The sequence below is a fragment of the Chelon labrosus genome, assembly GCF_963514085.1.
Source record: "Chelon labrosus genome assembly, chromosome: 7".
NCBI lineage: Eukaryota > Metazoa > Chordata > Actinopteri > Mugiliformes > Mugilidae > Chelon > Chelon labrosus.
Window position 1 is genome coordinate 24,872,207 of NC_140343.1, and position 19,793 is coordinate 24,891,999.

At 40.2% G+C, this 19,793-nt stretch overlaps 1 protein-coding gene across 1 annotated transcript in view; it reads right to left on the bottom strand.

Annotated features, from left to right (window-relative positions):
- mcf2l2 (MCF.2 cell line derived transforming sequence-like 2) overlaps positions 1 to 19,793 on the bottom strand; it is a 77,108-nt gene that overhangs the window by 9,363 nt on the left and 47,952 nt on the right. Inside the window, exons 25-33 of the mRNA XM_084548296.1 lie at positions 19,439 to 19,517; positions 13,443 to 13,479; positions 13,195 to 13,292; positions 9,884 to 9,979; positions 8,612 to 8,704; positions 6,724 to 6,795; positions 6,201 to 6,311; positions 5,592 to 5,701; positions 4,126 to 4,241 (exon numbers count right to left, since the gene is read on the bottom strand). Of these exons, the coding sequence (XP_084404422.1) occupies positions 4,126 to 4,241; positions 5,592 to 5,701; positions 6,201 to 6,311; positions 6,724 to 6,795; positions 8,612 to 8,704; positions 9,884 to 9,979; positions 13,195 to 13,292; positions 13,443 to 13,479; positions 19,439 to 19,517 (812 nt within the window). The remainder of the gene's footprint in view (positions 1 to 4,125; positions 4,242 to 5,591; positions 5,702 to 6,200; positions 6,312 to 6,723; positions 6,796 to 8,611; positions 8,705 to 9,883; positions 9,980 to 13,194; positions 13,293 to 13,442; positions 13,480 to 19,438; positions 19,518 to 19,793) is intronic.

The window sequence follows — 19,793 nt, forward strand, 5'->3', positions numbered from 1 at the left end:
TATGACCCACAATACAGTAACACCACTCATTTGTTACAATTTTGCTCTACAAAGTTGCAAAAGAAGCCATAGAAAGGGAAAAGTTATAAATTCTTAATGTTCCTCAAGTGCAGAAGAGAGACTAGTACGAGTCAGTGAGACCTTTTAGAGGCAAAAAAAAACCCATAGATGAAGACGACAGGAGACTGTTTTAAAGGCTGAAATATGCATGAGCTGATGAAAAATGAGCATATTCAAAGCAAGTCGAGCTTTTATCTAACAGAGTATTAGTCACTTCCAAATGCAGGGAGCTTTCATGAGCTCAAAACATTCTTCCTGCTTGATTCCAGCGGCTTTTTTCTCTATCAAGACAGCGGCTGTTTTTCCTGTCGGCCCGAAAGCGTAGATAGCGGTGATGTGGTGGATGAAACTGAGATTTATAATTCATCTGAAGCCACTGTGTTTTCAGCCGCCTCCACTCATTTGGCAATAGATCATTAGTCGCGCGCTTTGTTGTGACCAACTGCTTCATCAGTGTAAAGTTACAGTCAATGAAATATTAATTCCTTACGATTCCAACTGAGCCTTTAATCCTTGTTCAGAGAACGGGGCAACAGAGGAGCAGCTGTTGCACTAGTCTAGTTTCCTTTCTTGAGCTTGGTTCATTTATGTGGGCCAGATTTAAGAGACTCGTTGTTTTCTATTGACCAGTTAAGCCGTGGCGTGTTCAATGATTACAGATAGCGGTTGGAGTGGAAAATGCTCATTAAAAAACAGATAATACCATCAATGCTGCCTTTCTGGAAGCTTAAAGATTCCATATTACACTCTTCTTTAAGAAGTAGGAGCAAGTCTCACAGATAACCAGAATGTGTATTTCAAGTTTTAACTCAAAATAGAATATGCCACTGGTTTTAGCCCCGTCCAAACAGGCTCTCACAGTTGACTGCATGGTAGGTGACAAGGATGTAAATGGGTGAGTGAGAGACTGTTGCGTCTAATCACTTTCCCTGAGCGATTGGTTTCACAAATAGAGTCAAAATCCCAGCACAGCTGTCGTCTTTAACTTGTGTGTTCTGTGATTTTGTCAGATAAAACATTTATACAATCAGGATTTTAGCAGCACTCAGCAGCGACTTGATAATGTCTAGGACGTAACTGCTGGTTACCGTGTGTTCCAAATGGGCTACGTTTCAGTCACTGTTTTATTCGGCTGTCTGAGAGCAGAAAGAGAAATATATGCTAATGAGAGCAGCTTTGGTGAGGATGTTGTCTGTATAAAGTATATTTGAGCACAGAGAGTAAGGAGAGAAGCAGAGATATGATAAGGGCTGACAAAAGGTGGAGCATGGCGGGCAGAGGACAGGGCGGGAATGAATCAGTCCTTGTTTAGTGGTTTCAAATCAGATGGTGCAGTAATATACACCGATCAGGCATAACATTATGATCACCTTCCTTTGGGCTTGTTCCAGTGCATCTCACAGATACTTGATCAGTTTGGGATCTAGTGAATTTGGAGGCCAGGTCAACACCTTGTGCTGTTCTTTATGTTTTGTTTTTTGTTTTTTTTTTAGTTGTTCCTAAACTGTTTTTGTGTCTGTGTCTGTGTCAGGCTGCATCCTGCTGGGGATGGCAGTTGCCATCAAGGAGTGTCATTCCTGTGGGGTGGGGGTGTCTGGTCTGGTCAAGGTGGGTGGTACATGTCTAAGTAACATCCACACGAATGCCAAAAGTTTCCTTGTATTGTCACAAGATGGTCAATGTTATTTACTTCTCCTGTCACTGGTCATAATGCATAAGATTGTGTAGTATTGCCATATTTTTTTGTATTCAGGTTAGCTAGCATGAAGGAATGATCACTTATTAAAAGTTAGAAGAAGAAGAAGAAAATGTTGGGTCTTGACAAGCTGGGCTGAGGGCAGTGACTCTTTACAGTATCTAGGGGCAACAGAACCATACAGAAATCCTGACGTCCGGTTTCAATTTCTGTACACGGAGGGCACTTGACATAGATGCAAATGAGTTTCACACCTCACAGCTCCAATGTTAATATAAGTGTTGTTTGTTTTTTAGGCCAAGTGCTGTGATTCTCGACTCACTGACTGGTCTTGAAGCGATAGTTTGTGCAGAGTAGGGCCGGACAAATATAATCATGTTATAAAAACTATATCACTAAGAATGACGCAAAGCCTCATTCCAGATTTCACAATAGCATTGCTTGCCTTGGTAATTGCAGTTAAAGCCTAGCTCTATAGAAATGTTGTGGCACAATCTGCCGCATCATTTTGGTGCCAAATGTACATGAATAAAAGAACAGAAAGATTCGTTTTTCAAAGAGCTGGAAGGCGGAAACTTAGTAAACTCTGAAGAGCAGAGCAGCATGCAGCAAACGGTGCTTTTATGGTCATTCAAGCAGGGTTTTGGTGATACTTGACATCAATAAGGCTAATTAAGTTGTCCCATGGTGGAGAAATAACTATAACACATCTGGAGGTGGTTGATAAGGCTGTTGATGAATGCCAGTTATTAGTTCACCAGGTGCGACAATGGCATCTGATTTGCGTTTAGTGGGACAGACAATGACCAGAAATCCACCTCCCGTTCCTCCAAAGCAGCTCCAGTGTCGGATTACAGGGAAATATCACCAGAAACTGAATCTTATTTTTCTGATTAATTTTTCATCAGTGTAAACAGAGAATAAGAAATGTAGAATTTTTTTTTTATTTTTGCATCTCTTGGGATGTTTTGGATCACGTAGTGAAGGAAAAGCCTTCGGCACTTCTGTTACTGCTGGAAAACGTCCTTGGAGACAACGGCATGGATGTGGTACAGAGAGCTGTTTAGGTTGCTATCAAAAGATGGCTGCTTTGAAGAATCTAACATTATTTAATATTTGCGTCGTCTTCATTTTTAACCTCTAACATAGAAAATAACAGAAACAAATAAGAGATGAGAAGATGCACGCAAAGTTTTGACTGGAATGGATGATTAGAGGCTTCCCTTTTCTCTTCTCTGATTCTGAAAAAAAATCTTTCAATTAGTCCCTTCTTTCATTTCAGAGGAAGGGGATCTGAAGAGAATGGTTTGACTGATGCTAACACGCATGTGATAGCGGGCTCGGGCCATTACAGGCATGAGAACGGAATACAGCTCCAAGTTTATTATTATTAATAGTATATGAAAGGATTAATATGGTTTAAGAAAAGTTAACCATTCAAAATGATAACTTTAAGGACACTAGTTTAGTTCCTGCTGCTTTGAAACGGCTCACAGAAACCACAGAGACCTAAGGGAGCAGTTTAAAATCTACTGAACCACGAGCAGTCTGGTAATTAAATTAAATGAAATCAATGCAGGCAGGAAAAGGAATAACAGTTTTCCCTAAACTGGTTAACCTCATTCGCAGAAAGCGTCCACTTCAGATCATTTTGAAATGGGTTTTTTTTGGTTTTTTTGAACAAGTTTGGATCAAAGTCTGTTAAGTGAGCAGCCCTAATTTTTCTCATCTTTCCAGTCCTGCCTCATTAACTTTGATGAGTCACACAAAAATAACATCTTTTCATATTTTCAGGTTTTATGTTTACAAAAGAAAAATGTTCAGCCTGCCATGCAAAATCATTTTACAGGGACTTTCGGAGGCTAAATCAAGATTTAGTATTAGATTATTTATTTACTTTTTTCTCTGCACTCAAAATCTGAGACCTGCACAAGGGGGAAATTGATTAGTAGTCACTGTTTTAGCATTCAAAACGTTGTTAAGTCAAAATATATATGGCACACTGTTCTGCACACACTTGCAACCAGATTGAAGTTGGAGTCAGTCTTGGTGTTTATGTGACTCAGCGCTAAGTTTAATGCCTCATGGGTCAATAACAAAAAAAATAGTATGTTTCAACCCACAAATGCAGCATTTCACCAACCCAGCAAAATGACTCCCTGAGAGTATAGACTCATGCATATGTATGTGTTATGTCAAAGCCTTTGCTTTTGCCACACTGGTGAAGTGAGTTTTCAGATATTGTGTTAAATGAAATGGAGCTGCAACCAAATCAATGAAAAATAAATAAAGAAATAGATGAAAATGTACGGGCAGGAGCAAAGGGACTCACTTCCCATTATCCCAGAGTGGAGCCAAGACTAACTTACCAGTTCCCATTCTCTGCTTCCTCCAGGAACTGCACCAGGTCGCCCGTCTCCAGAGAGAGATTCTTTGCGTCACGGGACTCGTAGGTCAGCTGCACCCGGAAACGGCTGCTGTCCCCCTGGAGAAAGAACTGACTTTAGAGATACTGCTACCCCTACTACCAAATATGCAATAATTGAAATCACAATCATTAAATAGAAATTGCAAACTCATAAATTTACTGACTGTAAATAGACGGAATCTTTAACAAATAGCTCCTTAAAAATAATTAAATAAATAAATAATGGAGCTAGAATTTTGAAATTCGGTCCACCCGTTCCTGGGACATATGGGAAGGCAGTCTTTCTGCATCACTGACAACCGTGGGAGAGAGAGAATAAATATGATGAGCTGACTATAAAAATGTTTTTGACCAAGTGAATTTCACTGGAAATTACCACTAAATGATATTTTACCCTAAATAAGGATTAAATCCAAATTCCAGGACCATTTAGTTAGCTCTAGCGTCAAGGAATAAATGTGCGTAGCCAGGGATTGCTAATGGAAACTACTTTTTGTTATGTTTTATTCACTTGTTGGCATGCCAGATAAACCAAGCCTGTGACAGGATGATAGCTGTGCACGGCATGTTGCAATAGAAATCCAGTTATTACGAAAAGTTATAACGATCATCTGATTTAATACACAAAAGAAAAAAAACAGGGATTGAAGCGGGGAAACACTACGACCATCGATAACATCAATGAGCAGCCTGAAGGTGGCAAAGGAACCACGCAAATCAGACAGCAACATCACAACGAAAACAACAATTGTGTTTGTGAAAATCACCCAACGTTAGTGTTCTAGGGTTAATTACATAAAAACACTACCGAACGTTTTATCTTCGTTGAATCAAAATTTGTCGGTCACTGATAAATACAACGTTTTTAATTTGCCATTGACTTGTGTGGGGCTAAAATGTCATGTCCTTAAAACTTGTGTGTCCACAGCTATCATGCTCAGTGCACGCATGTTTCTGTGGCTTTCTACTGTATTTCACACAGATTTTAATGGATCTGGAAAGGCCATATCCAGCAGACATGAGCAGTTAAACCCTCCTTCCTCTTTCCTTTATCTTATTTCTTAAATGTCAAGTGGTCAGTTCCTGTTGCTAACAAGACACAAATCCATGGGAAATAATTAAGCATTAGAGGGGTCCTCCTTCACGGGGGTGGGAAGGAGATTTAAAAAAAAAAAAAAAAAAAAAGGTTAAGGATGAATGGAAAGGAGAAGAGTGATGAGCGTAAAGATGTCATAGGGAAAACGCTATGATTTATTCAAAAGCTGACATGACTCATCTGGACCCTAATGGGTTAGTTTGAGACACATTTTTCATTTGGTCCAACATCTGGTGATGTGCAATGATGCCAAACTCACGCCTTGATTTAATTGTGAATGAGTGCGAGCACCAGTCTTGGGCTCCACCTACATTTTTATTGTTGCCTTCGTCCTCTGAAGAGTTGGAAGACTCCTCGCCACTGGAGGGAATTGTCTCAAAGTCTTCTGTGTCCATGGAGGGGAGACGCTTCTGGGCCCAGCCTGAGGGGGAGCAATACACACTATTAACCAGTAAAATACACTCGTGAACAAGGACGTGGTATTACCATTCATCTTGGCAGGTGCTTCAGGGCAGTAATGTTGCTGCTCAGCTAGGTTCGTTTACATCATCTTTAAAGCGTGATGGATATATTTGCAAGAATTAAACTTCAAGCCAAGCTTCTGACACAAGAATGACTTTGAAAGTATAAAGAACAATCATTAACTCCTTGGGAGGAGTATATCACACAAAAGAAGATATTCCTGTTTGTGTTGCATGTGATATGAATGGCTTTTGATTGTCATTTGTGAAGCAGATAAACATCCAGTCACTCAAATATAGGTATTCATGGTTCTATGTATAACATTTATGTTGTCAATATGAATTGGACACATTTCTGAAATAACTGACCAAACAAAGTACACTGTCTCCAACACATAAAGCTGAAATCAAATCCACCTCAAATACAACTGAAAGAGGTTAGTTCTCCTCTGCAGTTACCTGGTTGAGAGGTGGATCTAGGGACAGCTGAGGTGCCACCAGCACCGGGACCAGTGCCAATAGTCATGCTCTTACGTTTCCCGACTGCTGCCATAGCACCGCGCAAAGTATCTGGAGGGAAGCCAAACGCTTTATACCGACCTTGACATCACAACTGTTACACACAATCACAAACCGAAACCAAAAAGCTGAAGTGTTGATCCAGATTTTGAACGATCAAATCCAGTTCATCTAGTCAAGATAAAGTGCAGTACTACTCTACTCATGCAACTAAATAACAAGTCCCGAAAACCAACAAAACTCTTCACCACAACAAAACGACACACAAACAACAAAAAGCGTATCTCTCATACTTCCATCTGGTGCGCATGCATGACGAAACAATACATCATGAATAGCAAGTCAACAAAGCAGGCAAGAAACTGAAATACGGAAAGTGACACCAACAAATGAAGAATAATAATGATCACAAGAATAACAATCGTGCTCGATGAACCGAGCAATTATATCTTTCTCCATATACCTTCATAACCAAACGGAGTGGGATCACTCTTTATCTCATGTCTCTTGCTCTTTATGCTAGCAGAAAGCGGACCTGGGCAGGAGAAATAACATGCAACCAGACACTTTATTAGAAACCAGCATATAATCACATAGCATTAACCCAAAAGCTCCTTATAAGCACTAGAAATCTTTACCATGTAACCTATGTGTGTTAAAGTACACTTTTGTGTGATTTAGATGTGAGTCTATATGTAAATATCAATTATTGTTAAGACCATTATGATAAATTTCTCAATAATTTGTATATGGCACACAAAAGGCCATTCTTTTGCAGATGACTGTCTATCCTCTGGGGCTAAATGACCACCATGAGAATTGTTTAATGATTAAATTATAGAAATCATGCTGCCAAAATTATTTATTACGTATTAATTATTATTATTATAAATTGTAGTCTGAGAATGCAAAAACCAAATTAAAACAAGGTGGTTCTCACACATTGTCACATGTTCTCGCTGTAAGCAGTTGGCACAAGAAATTCAAATGTGTTTCTTCTATGTGAAAAGAGGAACCAAATACATACGGCGTTGTTGCCTTTCACAGTTTTAACATGTACACATATGCTCATCCCTAGTATGGCATGACAAAATGTCTACCGCATATACCACAACTCCTGCAGTGCTCTGATCGATCATACGACATTTAAACACTCTCAACTGCACACTGGGGAAAAGCAACACAGTAAAAGGAAATAGTTAAAAAAATAAAGTTCAGTTGGCTAAAAAAAAACAGCCTCTCATTGATATTCCTAAGATATTAAAATCCCTTCCCCTTTTAATGTCACCCGGTGTTCCAAATGTCAGCTTATCAAAATTCGTATTTCTTTATTCCTTACAGTGAATGAAAGTATATGTACGTCTACTAATTTATTATTTTTTTTTTTTTTTTTTTTTTTCCACAGCATTGGATTGCTTCACAGCATTGGATGTCTCTATGCGGCATATACAGTGTGCACAGACTCTCAGTACATATTTAGTGTGAGTGCATTTTGTGCGCATGAAAAAAAAAAGAAAATTCTTATCCTGAGTACACTGTGTGCACTGTACACTATGCATTATGAGTATAATGGACACTGTTTTAAAAGTAAACCGAAATGCCAATTAGTTGTTCTTTTTTTAAGTCAAATTTAGATCGAAGTTACATTTAAAATGAAAAAGAGGAAAAATATGAAATCAGTATCCAGTAAGTATGAGTGGGTTTGTTAGTGTGCATGTCTGATTAACAGCTGATCCAAAAAGAAAACAAACTGTCTTTAGGTCCAGGGGCACAGGGCATTTAATGAGCGATCGTAGTGAGTGATTCTGCTGTCTGTCTGTTTAGCAAATGTGAGCAAAAAAGCAATATGGGTTAGGGGATTAAAATCTACAGAGTCAGTCTTTGTAAGGTAACCAACGTAACCACACACATTGTTTTTTTTTTGCGGTTCAAAGCTGGTCTGGAACCACTCCGTTGCAAACTGATTATCAAATAGTTTGAGTTTTATGTGGTGATGCGGAGAGCAACAGCAAAGTAGCCATACATGTCATCTGAGTGTCGTGGAGTTGAATTCGTTTACAATAAAATGGCTCTGATTGATTGTAGGACTGTCTAGCTGCATGCAGATGTTTGCTGATATCAGTTGAAAATGAAAATGTTGAAAATGTAGTCCAATTACATCTCTGCTGAGATCTGAGAAAAAGCCAGTGTCACCTCTCTGAACATTCCCCAATATCTACAGTATATTTCACAACACAGATTTGATATAATAGCATGGTGGCAACCTTCCGGCAATATTTAAGTGTAGCAAATAATAACAGAATGAAGAAGACTGTAAAATTGCAGAACGGAGTCTTGGGCTAGTCAGGTACCTTTTGTGCGTCGCGTGGCAAAGGAGGAGGAGGAGGCAAGAGAGGAGGTGAGAGAGAAGCGGCGGGGGGGCTCTGCCTCCTTAGCATTGGGTTCTAAAGCCAGAAAGGTGTCGGGAGGGAAGAATGGAGCGGGAGACAGGGGAGGATTGAGTTAACAGAGGGAAGGAGAAGAAATGAGGAGGCAGAGGAGCATGGGTACGTAGGATGCGATACAGAATGTGTAGAGGGAAAGAAGAAAAGCGATTATTGGTTTAAAAATCTCAACATCCTATATCTTCACATATCAGAAAACAAAACTTCAAAATTATTATCTAATAGAAAGAAAGAAAATAATAAAGAGAAATGAAACAAAACATATTCAGTGTCCACGCACTATTTTAACCTCAGATCAGGGTCTTTGTCGGTGTCAAGGAGTCTTCTTCGGCCATGTGAAGATTTGCATGGCAGCCATCATTGTGACAAGTAAATATGAAAGTGATGGTCACGTGGCCACAAACAGTATATGGAAAAAGATTGTTTGGTAAGCCCAAAGTAAACTCCATCCATCCACTGGAAGGCGACAACATGTGATTGAGACTTGTTAAAAGAAGTTGCTACTTTCTGCATGCAATCAAGTGACGTCAAAGAATCAGTCACATTACACTAAATAAAGTCAGGAGAAAGGCTTCACAGAGATTACTGTCATAATTTCTATATGAAACTGTTTTTTCTTCAGTGACACCTCATTAGTGTCATTAGGGCCACGCAACGCTGGACAGATAGATGAACTGATGGAAATCAGAACATGGAATCAAGTCACGTCCGTCTCCAAAAAAAACGTTAATACACTTTAAAATGTCAAGAGGGCTTGAGCATGAGAGGGTGACATTTTCTGCACAGCAGAATTAAGCCTGGCTACAGTGTAACCAATTTTTGTCATCATCTGTCCATCATCTGGTGTCTGTCTTTGAAAACTGACTCTTAAACAGCACTCTTTTCCTTTCTTTCCGAAAATCCCAAGTGCAGGTGATACTGACATAGACTGATGGACATGTGATGATGACTGATGCTGAGACACTACGAACATTGTGATTCCCAGAGAGATCAGCCAGTCACTACAAGATACACACTAACTGAAATTTCTATAACGTTTGAGGGAGACATCAGAATTTGTCTGGGCAGACTTAAGCGGAAAAGACGTACTTCACTGTCGACAAAGATGCCAGTGGTGATGACAATGAGGATGATGATAAAGGTGGGACGACAATAGAGTATGCAACGTATTGCTGTTACCTGCTGGAAGAGACCTCCTGTTGGAAAGTCCATGCAAGGTGAAGTGCTTCCTAGCGTTAACAGCCGAGTGGCCTGATTGGCTGGCTGAAGCATCGACTGAGTGGTAAAGCAAGAGGTAGCAGAGGTTAGTACAACCGGGGGAAGAAGGAGGGGAAGACCTTGAGCTTTTCTCCAAAATGAAGATGCCAAAACATTACTTTATGTTGCCGTGTTTGGCATGTTTTTGTCAAGTGGCAAGGTTAAAACAGCTACTCAGTTAAGTAAATACCTTTCCTGGAAAATGCTGGCTTCTTTGACAAATTCGGAAAAGCAAACATTTTATCATCTTTGAAACAATGACTGCATATGTTTGTGTGTCGTGGAAAAACTGCCTATAACAAAAAAAGGTTTGCAGGGTGGGAACAAACTATGTATATCAGGAATCTTAAAGCTACAAGAACACAGCTTTTATAAATGCAGACAAATAAACTGATTTCAGTCTGTTATTGTAGGGCATAAGAAGGCCTTTTTTTATTTTTGTGACAAAGTTTTTCATTTCATGTAGAAAATCAATGTCAGTGAAGTTTATCAAGTATGGTTCCTCGCCCCATAAAGGGTTAAAAATGAAAGCCCCTCTCCAAGCAAACTTCTCCCGAATGAGCACATTTTTACATTGAGGTTTTTCCTCTTTGCCTTACATTACTGAACCAAAAATCAAAGAAAGAGAAGAAGAAGAAGAAGAAGAAGAAGAAGAAGAAGAAGAAGAAGAAGAAGTGTGAGTTCTACAGGGTTGTTTCCTAGCTCCACCTCTGACAAGCTAACTAACTTATAAAGATAAACATCCAGATATTGGAGGAAACAGTTCGAACGTCATAGAAATACTCTGGAGAAAGACACCTAGATCGTCATAACTCAGTCCCTCCATCAAAAGTTGATAAGTATGGTTATTACTTGTGAAGCTCTCCATGTGCTAACTGGCTTTTTTGAGACGCTCATATGGAATTTTCAACTACTCATCACGACACTGACTGTTTACTTCACTCAAGATATATCTTCTAGCATATGGAATTACTAGATACTTGAGAATGCACTAAACACAGTAACCAAGTAGAAGGTATGATCGACCTGGAAGTAGAAACTGAATGACCTGAATCATATTTACTTCAGCTTTGACACTATGGAGGACATTACACAACATCATGAGATATACAGAAATCTTCTGCTGAAAGGTCACTAACTATTAATGAGGACTAACCAATGGTACGGACTTTAAAAATAATATCCACCTTCATAAAGGCACTCAAACAAAAGGAGTTTCTGCAAGGTTTTAGTTGCTCTTAAACACAAGCACCCATACCAGTATCCTGGAATTATCAATGGCGCCTAAAAAGCAGGATGCCAGTAAGCCCAATGATTTCTTGAGTATTGCACTATAACCTGAATGTTTGGTGAACCTGGAATGGAGCAAATTCTGGCCACTCATTTGACGCAGCCACTATGCTTCATCCACTCTGGCTTGCATATAAAAGACAACGCTGTGCTTACTCTGACTTAATGCAGTTACGAAACAGCTTGTGCATTCTAATGAACACTTAGAGGCTTTATTTGAGGACTTTAGTAGAGTTTCTAAATCAGTGAAAACACTGAAGAGGCTCATTGATCTCAATATCAATACTGGGTTAGTTCTCTGGACCAGATATTTTTTTTTACCGTTGCCCACAAGCGGTCTTTGTGAGTCAGGGCACTGTGAGCACATGCTGCCCACAAGGCTGTGCTGTCATGCTTGTGTTATTCACTCTCTTTACCAACAAATTTAAGACCAATGAGGAAAACTTTAGAAGAAAGAATACATTTGCTCATCAGTGGGTAGCAGATTATCAGTGCCACTGAAATGTGTTCCTATCTGTTCAACTGTGTACAGAGGTGAGGAATGAGGAAAGTAGTCAAGAGGCAGAATATAGAAAGGAGAAAGAGAAGGAGAAAGAGAGTTTAAAAAGTGTGGCAGAGAAGGGAACCACAGAGTGAAGTGGAGAGAGAGAGAAAGAGAGAGAGAGAGAGAGAGAGAAAGGGAGAGAGATAGGAAGGAAAACAAGTGGCACAAGGGCTGACAGAAGGAGCATAAACCACAGTGAAGGACAGACACAGAGAAGGAAGAGAGAGAGAGTGAGAAGAGAGAACGAGGTGAAAAAGGATGCAATGAGACAGGTATGGGTTTGGACATTTGGTCCTATAATAGTGGTCAACTACCCATTTGAAGGGTGATACAGAAAACAACACCCGCTGTCAACTGTCCTAACATTTCCTGTCCTACTAGCATGTGGGACTGGAAGACGAGTGTGAGTGTGTGTGTGTGCTCTTGTACAGCTATCTTTCTGAGGACTAGTTTTATTCCATCAGAGTGAGGACATCTGTGCAAAGTGAGAACATTTTGACCGTTCTTCACTTCTTTACACTTAAGACAGTTTGAGGCTCAAGATTGGTTTTAAGGTAAAGGTTATAATGAGGTAAGCTTTAGGGTTAGGCACTTAGTTGAGATGGTTAGGGTAAGGGGCAAGTCCATGCTGCCTCGGATAGTATGACCACACTTCAGCAGCTTAATTTCTTTTTTTTTTTTAACTCTCCGTTTTACTGTAGGTTCAGTTCAGAGTGAGCAAGAATCTCTCACTTGCAAAGCGTGCAAATGTTAAGTTGGCAGCAATACGTTAGATCAATGTCACTTAGCACCTTGATAGCTTAGTTGAGGCTTAGAACATGTTCAGTTAAAACAGAGCATTTACTGTAGGGCTTTAAATAGAGGCCATGTGGGCCATGTTAAAATGGCCAAGCATTTGAAAGTACCTCTGGAACTATGTATGGTATGTGTTTTATCATTTATGATTTTGTCGTAGGTGATTTAGAGTATTGAACCCAGTCCATGCCCGACCATGGACTTTTGCTTTGTTTCTCCAATCTCTATCCAAGGTACACACATTCTTACATTAGCCAGCCCAGTCAAAATATCGCAACCTGAAATCTGACATAAAACATGCAGGACAAATACCAGGCCAAAACAGAAATACTACGAGCTAGAAGCCTATGACAGAGTGCAAGAAAACTCAGACAGAAAATTCTGACAAACGCTGGGCAGTGAACCAGTCTCCAAGTATTGAGGAGACTGAATGGGCAATTATTATCTTAAGTCCAATGGTGGCTGACAGTTCTGTATGTGCAAAATCCAGATTAAATGTGACTCTTGGTGCATGTATGTCAGTGTCTGTGAACAGCTTATGTCTCACTTTGTCAAATCGTCCTTTTCACAGTATGTGGTATGTCAAGTTCAAGTGACCTCTCACCTCTCTTCTGCCTCATGTTAGGACTGGGCTTGGTCCTCCTGAAGCCTGACTCTGGGCTCGATGAATCAGACTGTTTCAGTGCCATCTTACGCACATTCCTATTGACACAGAGAAAAAGGGTAAAGTCAGTGCAATGGCTGAAGCAGACATGTGGCAACTTCATTTTCCACTACGGTTATCCTTATCCATCCCTGTCCGACCACAAAAGTTTCAGACCTTGCACAGTGTGTGATGCCTTGTTTGCTTACCTCATTGGGGCCCCGTAGATGTTGAGCTGGCTGGCTTCTGTGAACCAAAGAGAGACATTTTACTTTTTACTACTTGGTGACCACCAAGTCTTTATTAGTGATCCATGACTGAGACAGAAATGTATCTATACTGCAAGTGATTAAGACTTAATGAAGCTGAAGCAAGTCAAATTGTTTGTTAAAAGTAAAAGACCTAACACTGCTGTGTCAGTTTGTCACCTTGTGGGCTAAGATGTGTAGGAAGACTAAATCATTTTATTGTTTAATGACTTTTTTAACCGAGCTCTGACTATGAGGTAATTCCCTTATGATATTAGGGCCCTGTAATTATAAGGTAACAAGTCATAAATATATAAATAAAATCTGCTTCTGTATGACACTGCCTACAAGATGATGGCAGTGCAACATGTCAAGCAGCTAAATCAATTCAGAATATAATATATTTTGCGTAACACAGAAACTATGGGCTACAGTTAGTCACAGTTTGCATCTATTAGCTATTATCACAAGTTACAATGTGTGATTCTGCATGCATATTGATTTGCTTTACATTACAACAGCAAGCAGTTCATTTGTCCATTCTTCTGCCTTTCGCATTAGCATTTGATTCTATTTGTTTTCAGGACAGCCGGGAGTGCTGGGCAACAATACAGCAGTGAGATGTGCATCCTTCACACAACCTCGACATTATTCTGAAACTCAAGCACCAAGATGATAATAAATCCCTCATCTTCTGGCTGGTCACAGAACCATGACACATTGCCGCTGTCAGAAATCCTTTCCCAACCCCAAGTCAACTAATTACAGGGCCTGCAGCTCATTCTTGCACACGTTGGAGCAAATGTACTCTGATTCCACAATCAGAAAGAGATTATACAAATTTGACCTGCATGGGAGGTAGACCAGGAAAAGCCATTGAAGCAATCTACAGTGCAGAGAAAAAACTACAGTTTGCAGATGCTTGCTATCATTAATTCAAATATGAATTCTACTACATACAAAGGAGTGCTTGAAGACAATGAAAAGCATATGTCCAAAAGTTGAATGTGGACATTTGAATAGACATGACCCTAAGCAAAATACCAAATCCATCAAGGAATGGTTTAAAAAAAGAAAAAGAAAAAAAAATGGATTGTTATGGAGTGGCCCAGTCAAATCCCAGATTTGGATCCTATTGAAATATTGTGGGATTTGAAACAGGCAGTTTATGCATGAGAACCCTCAAACAGATGGGTACATTTTGCATGAAAGATTGACTACAAACTGGACAATTACGCAAAACACAAACAAAAAGGTTTTCATTTTACTAAATACTCTGAGGCCATAGGTATACTTTTTTAGAAAAGACATTCCTAGGTGCCGTTTCAAGTATGTTGAGAAGCCAACAATTTCCATTGGATGTACAAGGAGTAACCAACAACGTAGCGTTATTGTATTTGATACCCCATATCGTATGCTTCCCTGTAGAGAGAGGTCCTGAATTCCTATGATTCATCATAACTAAATTTTATTTGCAGAACCACATGAGGTTACTTAATAAGAAAACGTGAACAAAGTTGTCAGTGCTGCATTCTTCCTACTGCCCAATGAAAGTGCTGTATTTTACTGTTAGTCTCTTAGAAAAGATTGGGCCCCTGCAGTGTGTTTAGTGAATTATCCAGGTCTTGAGGTAGCTGTCTTGTTTGTGATACTCTAAGCCAATATAACCGTGGCTGGTCCCATTGAATATGTGTCCTCCACTTTAAAGGACACAAAGTAAACTGGAGAGGATTGAAGCCTGTGGTACAAAGTACAAAGTGAGTCCTCATTACACAGGTGAAAGTATTATATCTGAGAGAACAAACAGTACAGGACAAGAAACAGGATGATACAAAAACCCCACTGTTTTGTTTCTGATAAGCTGTTAAAACAAAGGTTATGAGTTTCAAGCTGTACTTTTAGTGGCTGACCGCCAGAGAAGTGTTGGTGGCACCTTTTACAAGAGGAAACTTCCTTGACTCTCTCCCTATCCATTCTATCATTTCTGAGTTACTTTCATGCTTAAATTCTCCCAAACTGCTGTGTCAACTCCATAAGCTGCTTTTATTGGTCTGATAGAAACCCTGCTGTGGCTTTACAAATGAAGACACACCAGAAGCCACTTGGGATGCAACTCTAGATATCAACCCATAACTAAACAAGTGGCTTCATAAATGCAGCGTTAACAATTCTGGCCTGACACAGGATCTGGCTCGGTAACAATAAATCTCTAGAGTAGGATCTAGTAAAATAGCAGCAGACAGAGGCACAGCTTTGGCCAAATACATAGCTCACATAAGCGAAATACCAACGCCTATGAATGATCTGGCTTGTTACATCCTATTCCAAGCAACCAATGAGCCTGTCGCAGAAATGCAAACTCAGCAGGGAACCATTCCACATGCTCCAAATATTGCACTCAGCAAAAGGGGTGCATTTTTTCATCATGGAAGAGGCGATGTTTTATTCATAAAGGCTCGTCATAGTGAGGAGATTTGAGATGAGGAGTAACGCCATGCATTTAAGCAGGTCCGTAGTGTACTACAAGCTCAGTGCTCCCTCCATGTTTGGCAGTTTCGCTTGGTGAATTCAAGATAACGTACATTTACACAGAAAACCAGTGAACATGACTCAAAAAAAAGGTCATACCACACTAACCACTCTGTTTTTATGCATTAAAAAACATTCATGTATGCTTCTGCAACACAAGGCCTTGAAAGGACTCACAGGGTATAGTATGTGCTCTTACATTTTCACAGTGAAAATCTAAAGGAAATGTTGAACTTCCTTGACGGCAAATTAAAACCAGTCAGCTACTTGAATAAACTAAAATGAAACAACATACCAGTTAAAAAGACCAGTTTTGTTCCTGCCCCAGCTGTTATTTCAGAATGCGCAGTAAATCCATACTTCAGATGCACAGTAAGTGATGTCCGTATCCATATTATACAGCCTACGTGACACACTGAATAAGTATTATGTGATATATGTTATTTGTGTTAACATCTTAACTTTACATTTCTTTCTCAATTTCTATTCGTGTACTTTTTCAGTTATTCTGCTGCAACTGCCAATTGCATCCAGGGGATCAATAAACCATCGAGATCCAATGTTGGATTTTCTTTTATGGCTTTGTAAAGAATGTGCTTCACAAATTGTTATGTGTTTCAGTTCAGGCTATGTGCTGTTTCACATCAACAGTAGAACTGAACTGACAGTCTGTAGCTGTGGATTTGTAGTGTGAGACTGGCGGTGCATGACTGCAGTCAAATTTGGCATTTAAGGCTGTTTGTCAGAACCAAGGATGTGCTGAGGGTGGGTGGAACATTTTGTATTCCCATTACTGACAACAAGACCCTCCGTACAGAGCATTTGACAGACAGAAACGCACGGCACTCACAGGTACAACCACCCTACAGTTTAGTGAAGTGAAGTTCCTGTGTCAACAGTGCACTTCCTCAATTTTTAGAAAAGGCTAGATTTTTAAAAGCATGTCATGGTCTATGAAATGAAGAATAGAAGATATCGTACAAAGTGCCAGAAACAGCTGGACGTCAAGTTGCCATTATGCAAAAACAAATTTACACATCATTCAAACTGCAATCCATCTCTACCTCTTTTCTCACTTTCTCATCACATGCACTCTCTCTCCTCCTCTCTCTCACTGAGAACAACTGCTGTTCCTACTCAACCTCCTTCCTTCTCGCAATTGCCCCTCCCTCCGTTAATGTTCATCCCTTCAAGTCTCGCTTCATTCTCTCTCTGCTACCTTGCCCAGCCTCCATCTCCCCATTGAAAATCTCTGCTCTCTCTCTCTCTCTCTCTCTCTGTCTCTTTGTCTCTCTCCACCCATCATTCCCCACCCTCTTCCTCTCTTCTCTCCCCATCACTTCCAATCTCCTCCCTCCGCTTTTCCCAGACCAATTTCATCCCTTCTCGCCGTCTTTTCTCACATGGAGTCAGAAGTGTAAATCACACACAAACACATACACAGACACACTCGCTGGACTGGACTGGACTGGGCTGTCAGAGCCTCCCACAGCCTCCGCTCTCCAGGCATCATGACAGGGCTGAGGTGCTATTAGTCAGTCTGCTCACACACACACCCGCACACACCTACACACACACAGGCAAGTTGTCAGTTGGGCTGAGTGTGCAGCCCGACAGAGTGTGCCTTTCCTGTCAGTCAAGGACCACAGAGTAGGGACAACTGATGCTAACTGGAAGGGAGAGGACTGTGAGAGGAGGAAATACACAGAAAGGAGCATGCTAGGGGGAAAACAAATACCGGCAGAGGGCGTAAACGGCTCTCTCCTGACCAGGATGACCACAGACTCATTCGAATATAACACAACAACCATAGGATGACCTACAAAGACCTTCCTTGTGGCAGTTCTGAGTCGTTCAAAGTAAGAAAAGGCCCTTTATCAATAAGAAGCAAAGAAGATACAGGCTGAGGTTTACAAAAATCCATAAGGATTGCACTGCAGAGGGCTGAATTAAGGTCATCCTCTCCGATGAGTCCAATTTTCAGCTTTTCCCAACACCTGTTGTCCGACATAAAGAGGCCGTCAAGCCACTGTGTCTCACACCCACTGTGAAATCTGAAAAAGGTTCTGTGATGAGCTGAGGGTGCTTCAGCAAGGCTAGAATCGGGCTGATTTGTCTTTGTGAAGGACGCATGAATCGAGCCACGGACAAGGCTGATCTGATAGAAAACTTTCTTCCTTTCTACTGCTCCGACAGTGTTCTCCAACAATGAGCATTGGTTCCTCACAACAGGAATATGCCCCACGCCAAACAGCCAGGTGAATCAAGTTTAGAGAACCACAACATCAAGACAATGTCACTTCAATCTCCAGAGCTGAACCCCATTGTAAACCTCTAGGATATGATTAGGAGGATGGACAGACGGTCACAAGTCAAGTCACGAAAGCCAAGACCGATGAAAGTTATGACTGAAAACTAGGGCTCCACCAAACACATGTTTTCCTAAATTAAGTATTTTTTTATGGTATGAAAGAAAGTGGTGAAAAATGTAGTTTTCCTGAAAGCCTAAAGTCACATCTTAAAATGTTTTTGTCTGACCTACAGTGCAAACCTCAAAGAAATGTTATTACAAAAATATAAGCATATCTCATGCTCTGCTGGCATCGTAACCTCGACCATTGGCTGACAAATTCTTATCAGGCTCTCCTCGAGTACAAGTGGACAATTGTGCCAAATCTGAAGGACATTCCCTCAAGATGTTCCTAAGATGTTGCCTCCAGAATATTGTGAGCCACATACATGTTTTGTGAGGTCACAGTGACCTTTGCTAAAATCTAATCCGATATTATATAATTTTATAATACTGTATAACTGAAAATGTATTCCTGCACTCACAATAAAGACTGTAATGTCGATAACAGTAACAAAACAGCTACATAATTATGTTCATATGTCACAATTACAGTTTTTCTGCGTGGAGACATTTTCATCACTTGGCATTTGGTACAAGAGAATAAAAAGCCTATGTCCAGACTGCAGCAAAGGATGTATTGATGTGTTCACAGTTACTGACAGGAAACGTATGGCAAACGGAAAGAAATTGCTGCAAACACTGACAGCGCAAAAGCACAGAAATTGCAATTTAAAATCCAACTGTATCTAGTTAAGAATTTGTGGAAAAAAAATAATAATTCTGCTTTTTAATTCTAATACATTGACTGGGATGTGTACAGTATATGAAAATGTTTCACTCTAGAACGATAAAGATGCAATAATAGCAAAAGGCAGTGACTGGTTGCATGTGCGTTTAGACACCAAGAAAATGCAAATAGTGTATACTGGTCTAACAAAAGCCTACAGATGAATGGATCCATGCAGACATAAGGCTTTCCTTCATCTGTAAGTCGGGACCCAAGTACTTTCTTGTGAAAGGGAAAAAAATACAAAAGGAGATATGTATTCTCAGATCCAGATGTGTGTGCATCTACCTCTGCATGCTTCCAGCTGGCCTGTAAGAACTTTGCGAATCTCTGACACCCACATATTTTTCACATCCATGGATGGTGCCTGGGGAAGAATGTATGCAGACACACACACGCACACACACATATACAAATGTAAATCAAGAGCATATGCACGTATGCAACTGAGGCCTGTTTCATGGGGGAACTGTGGTGCAACACTGCCCCCAAGAGCAGAGTAGCGGAAAGGTGGATGTCTCTTTGTGGATGTATGAGAAAATGAATTAACAATTGCACCTTTGTTACTTAGTCTTATTTGCATGTGTAAAATAAATGTACTGCATTAGGCACACAGCGTAAGACAAAAGAAACGTCATCAGAA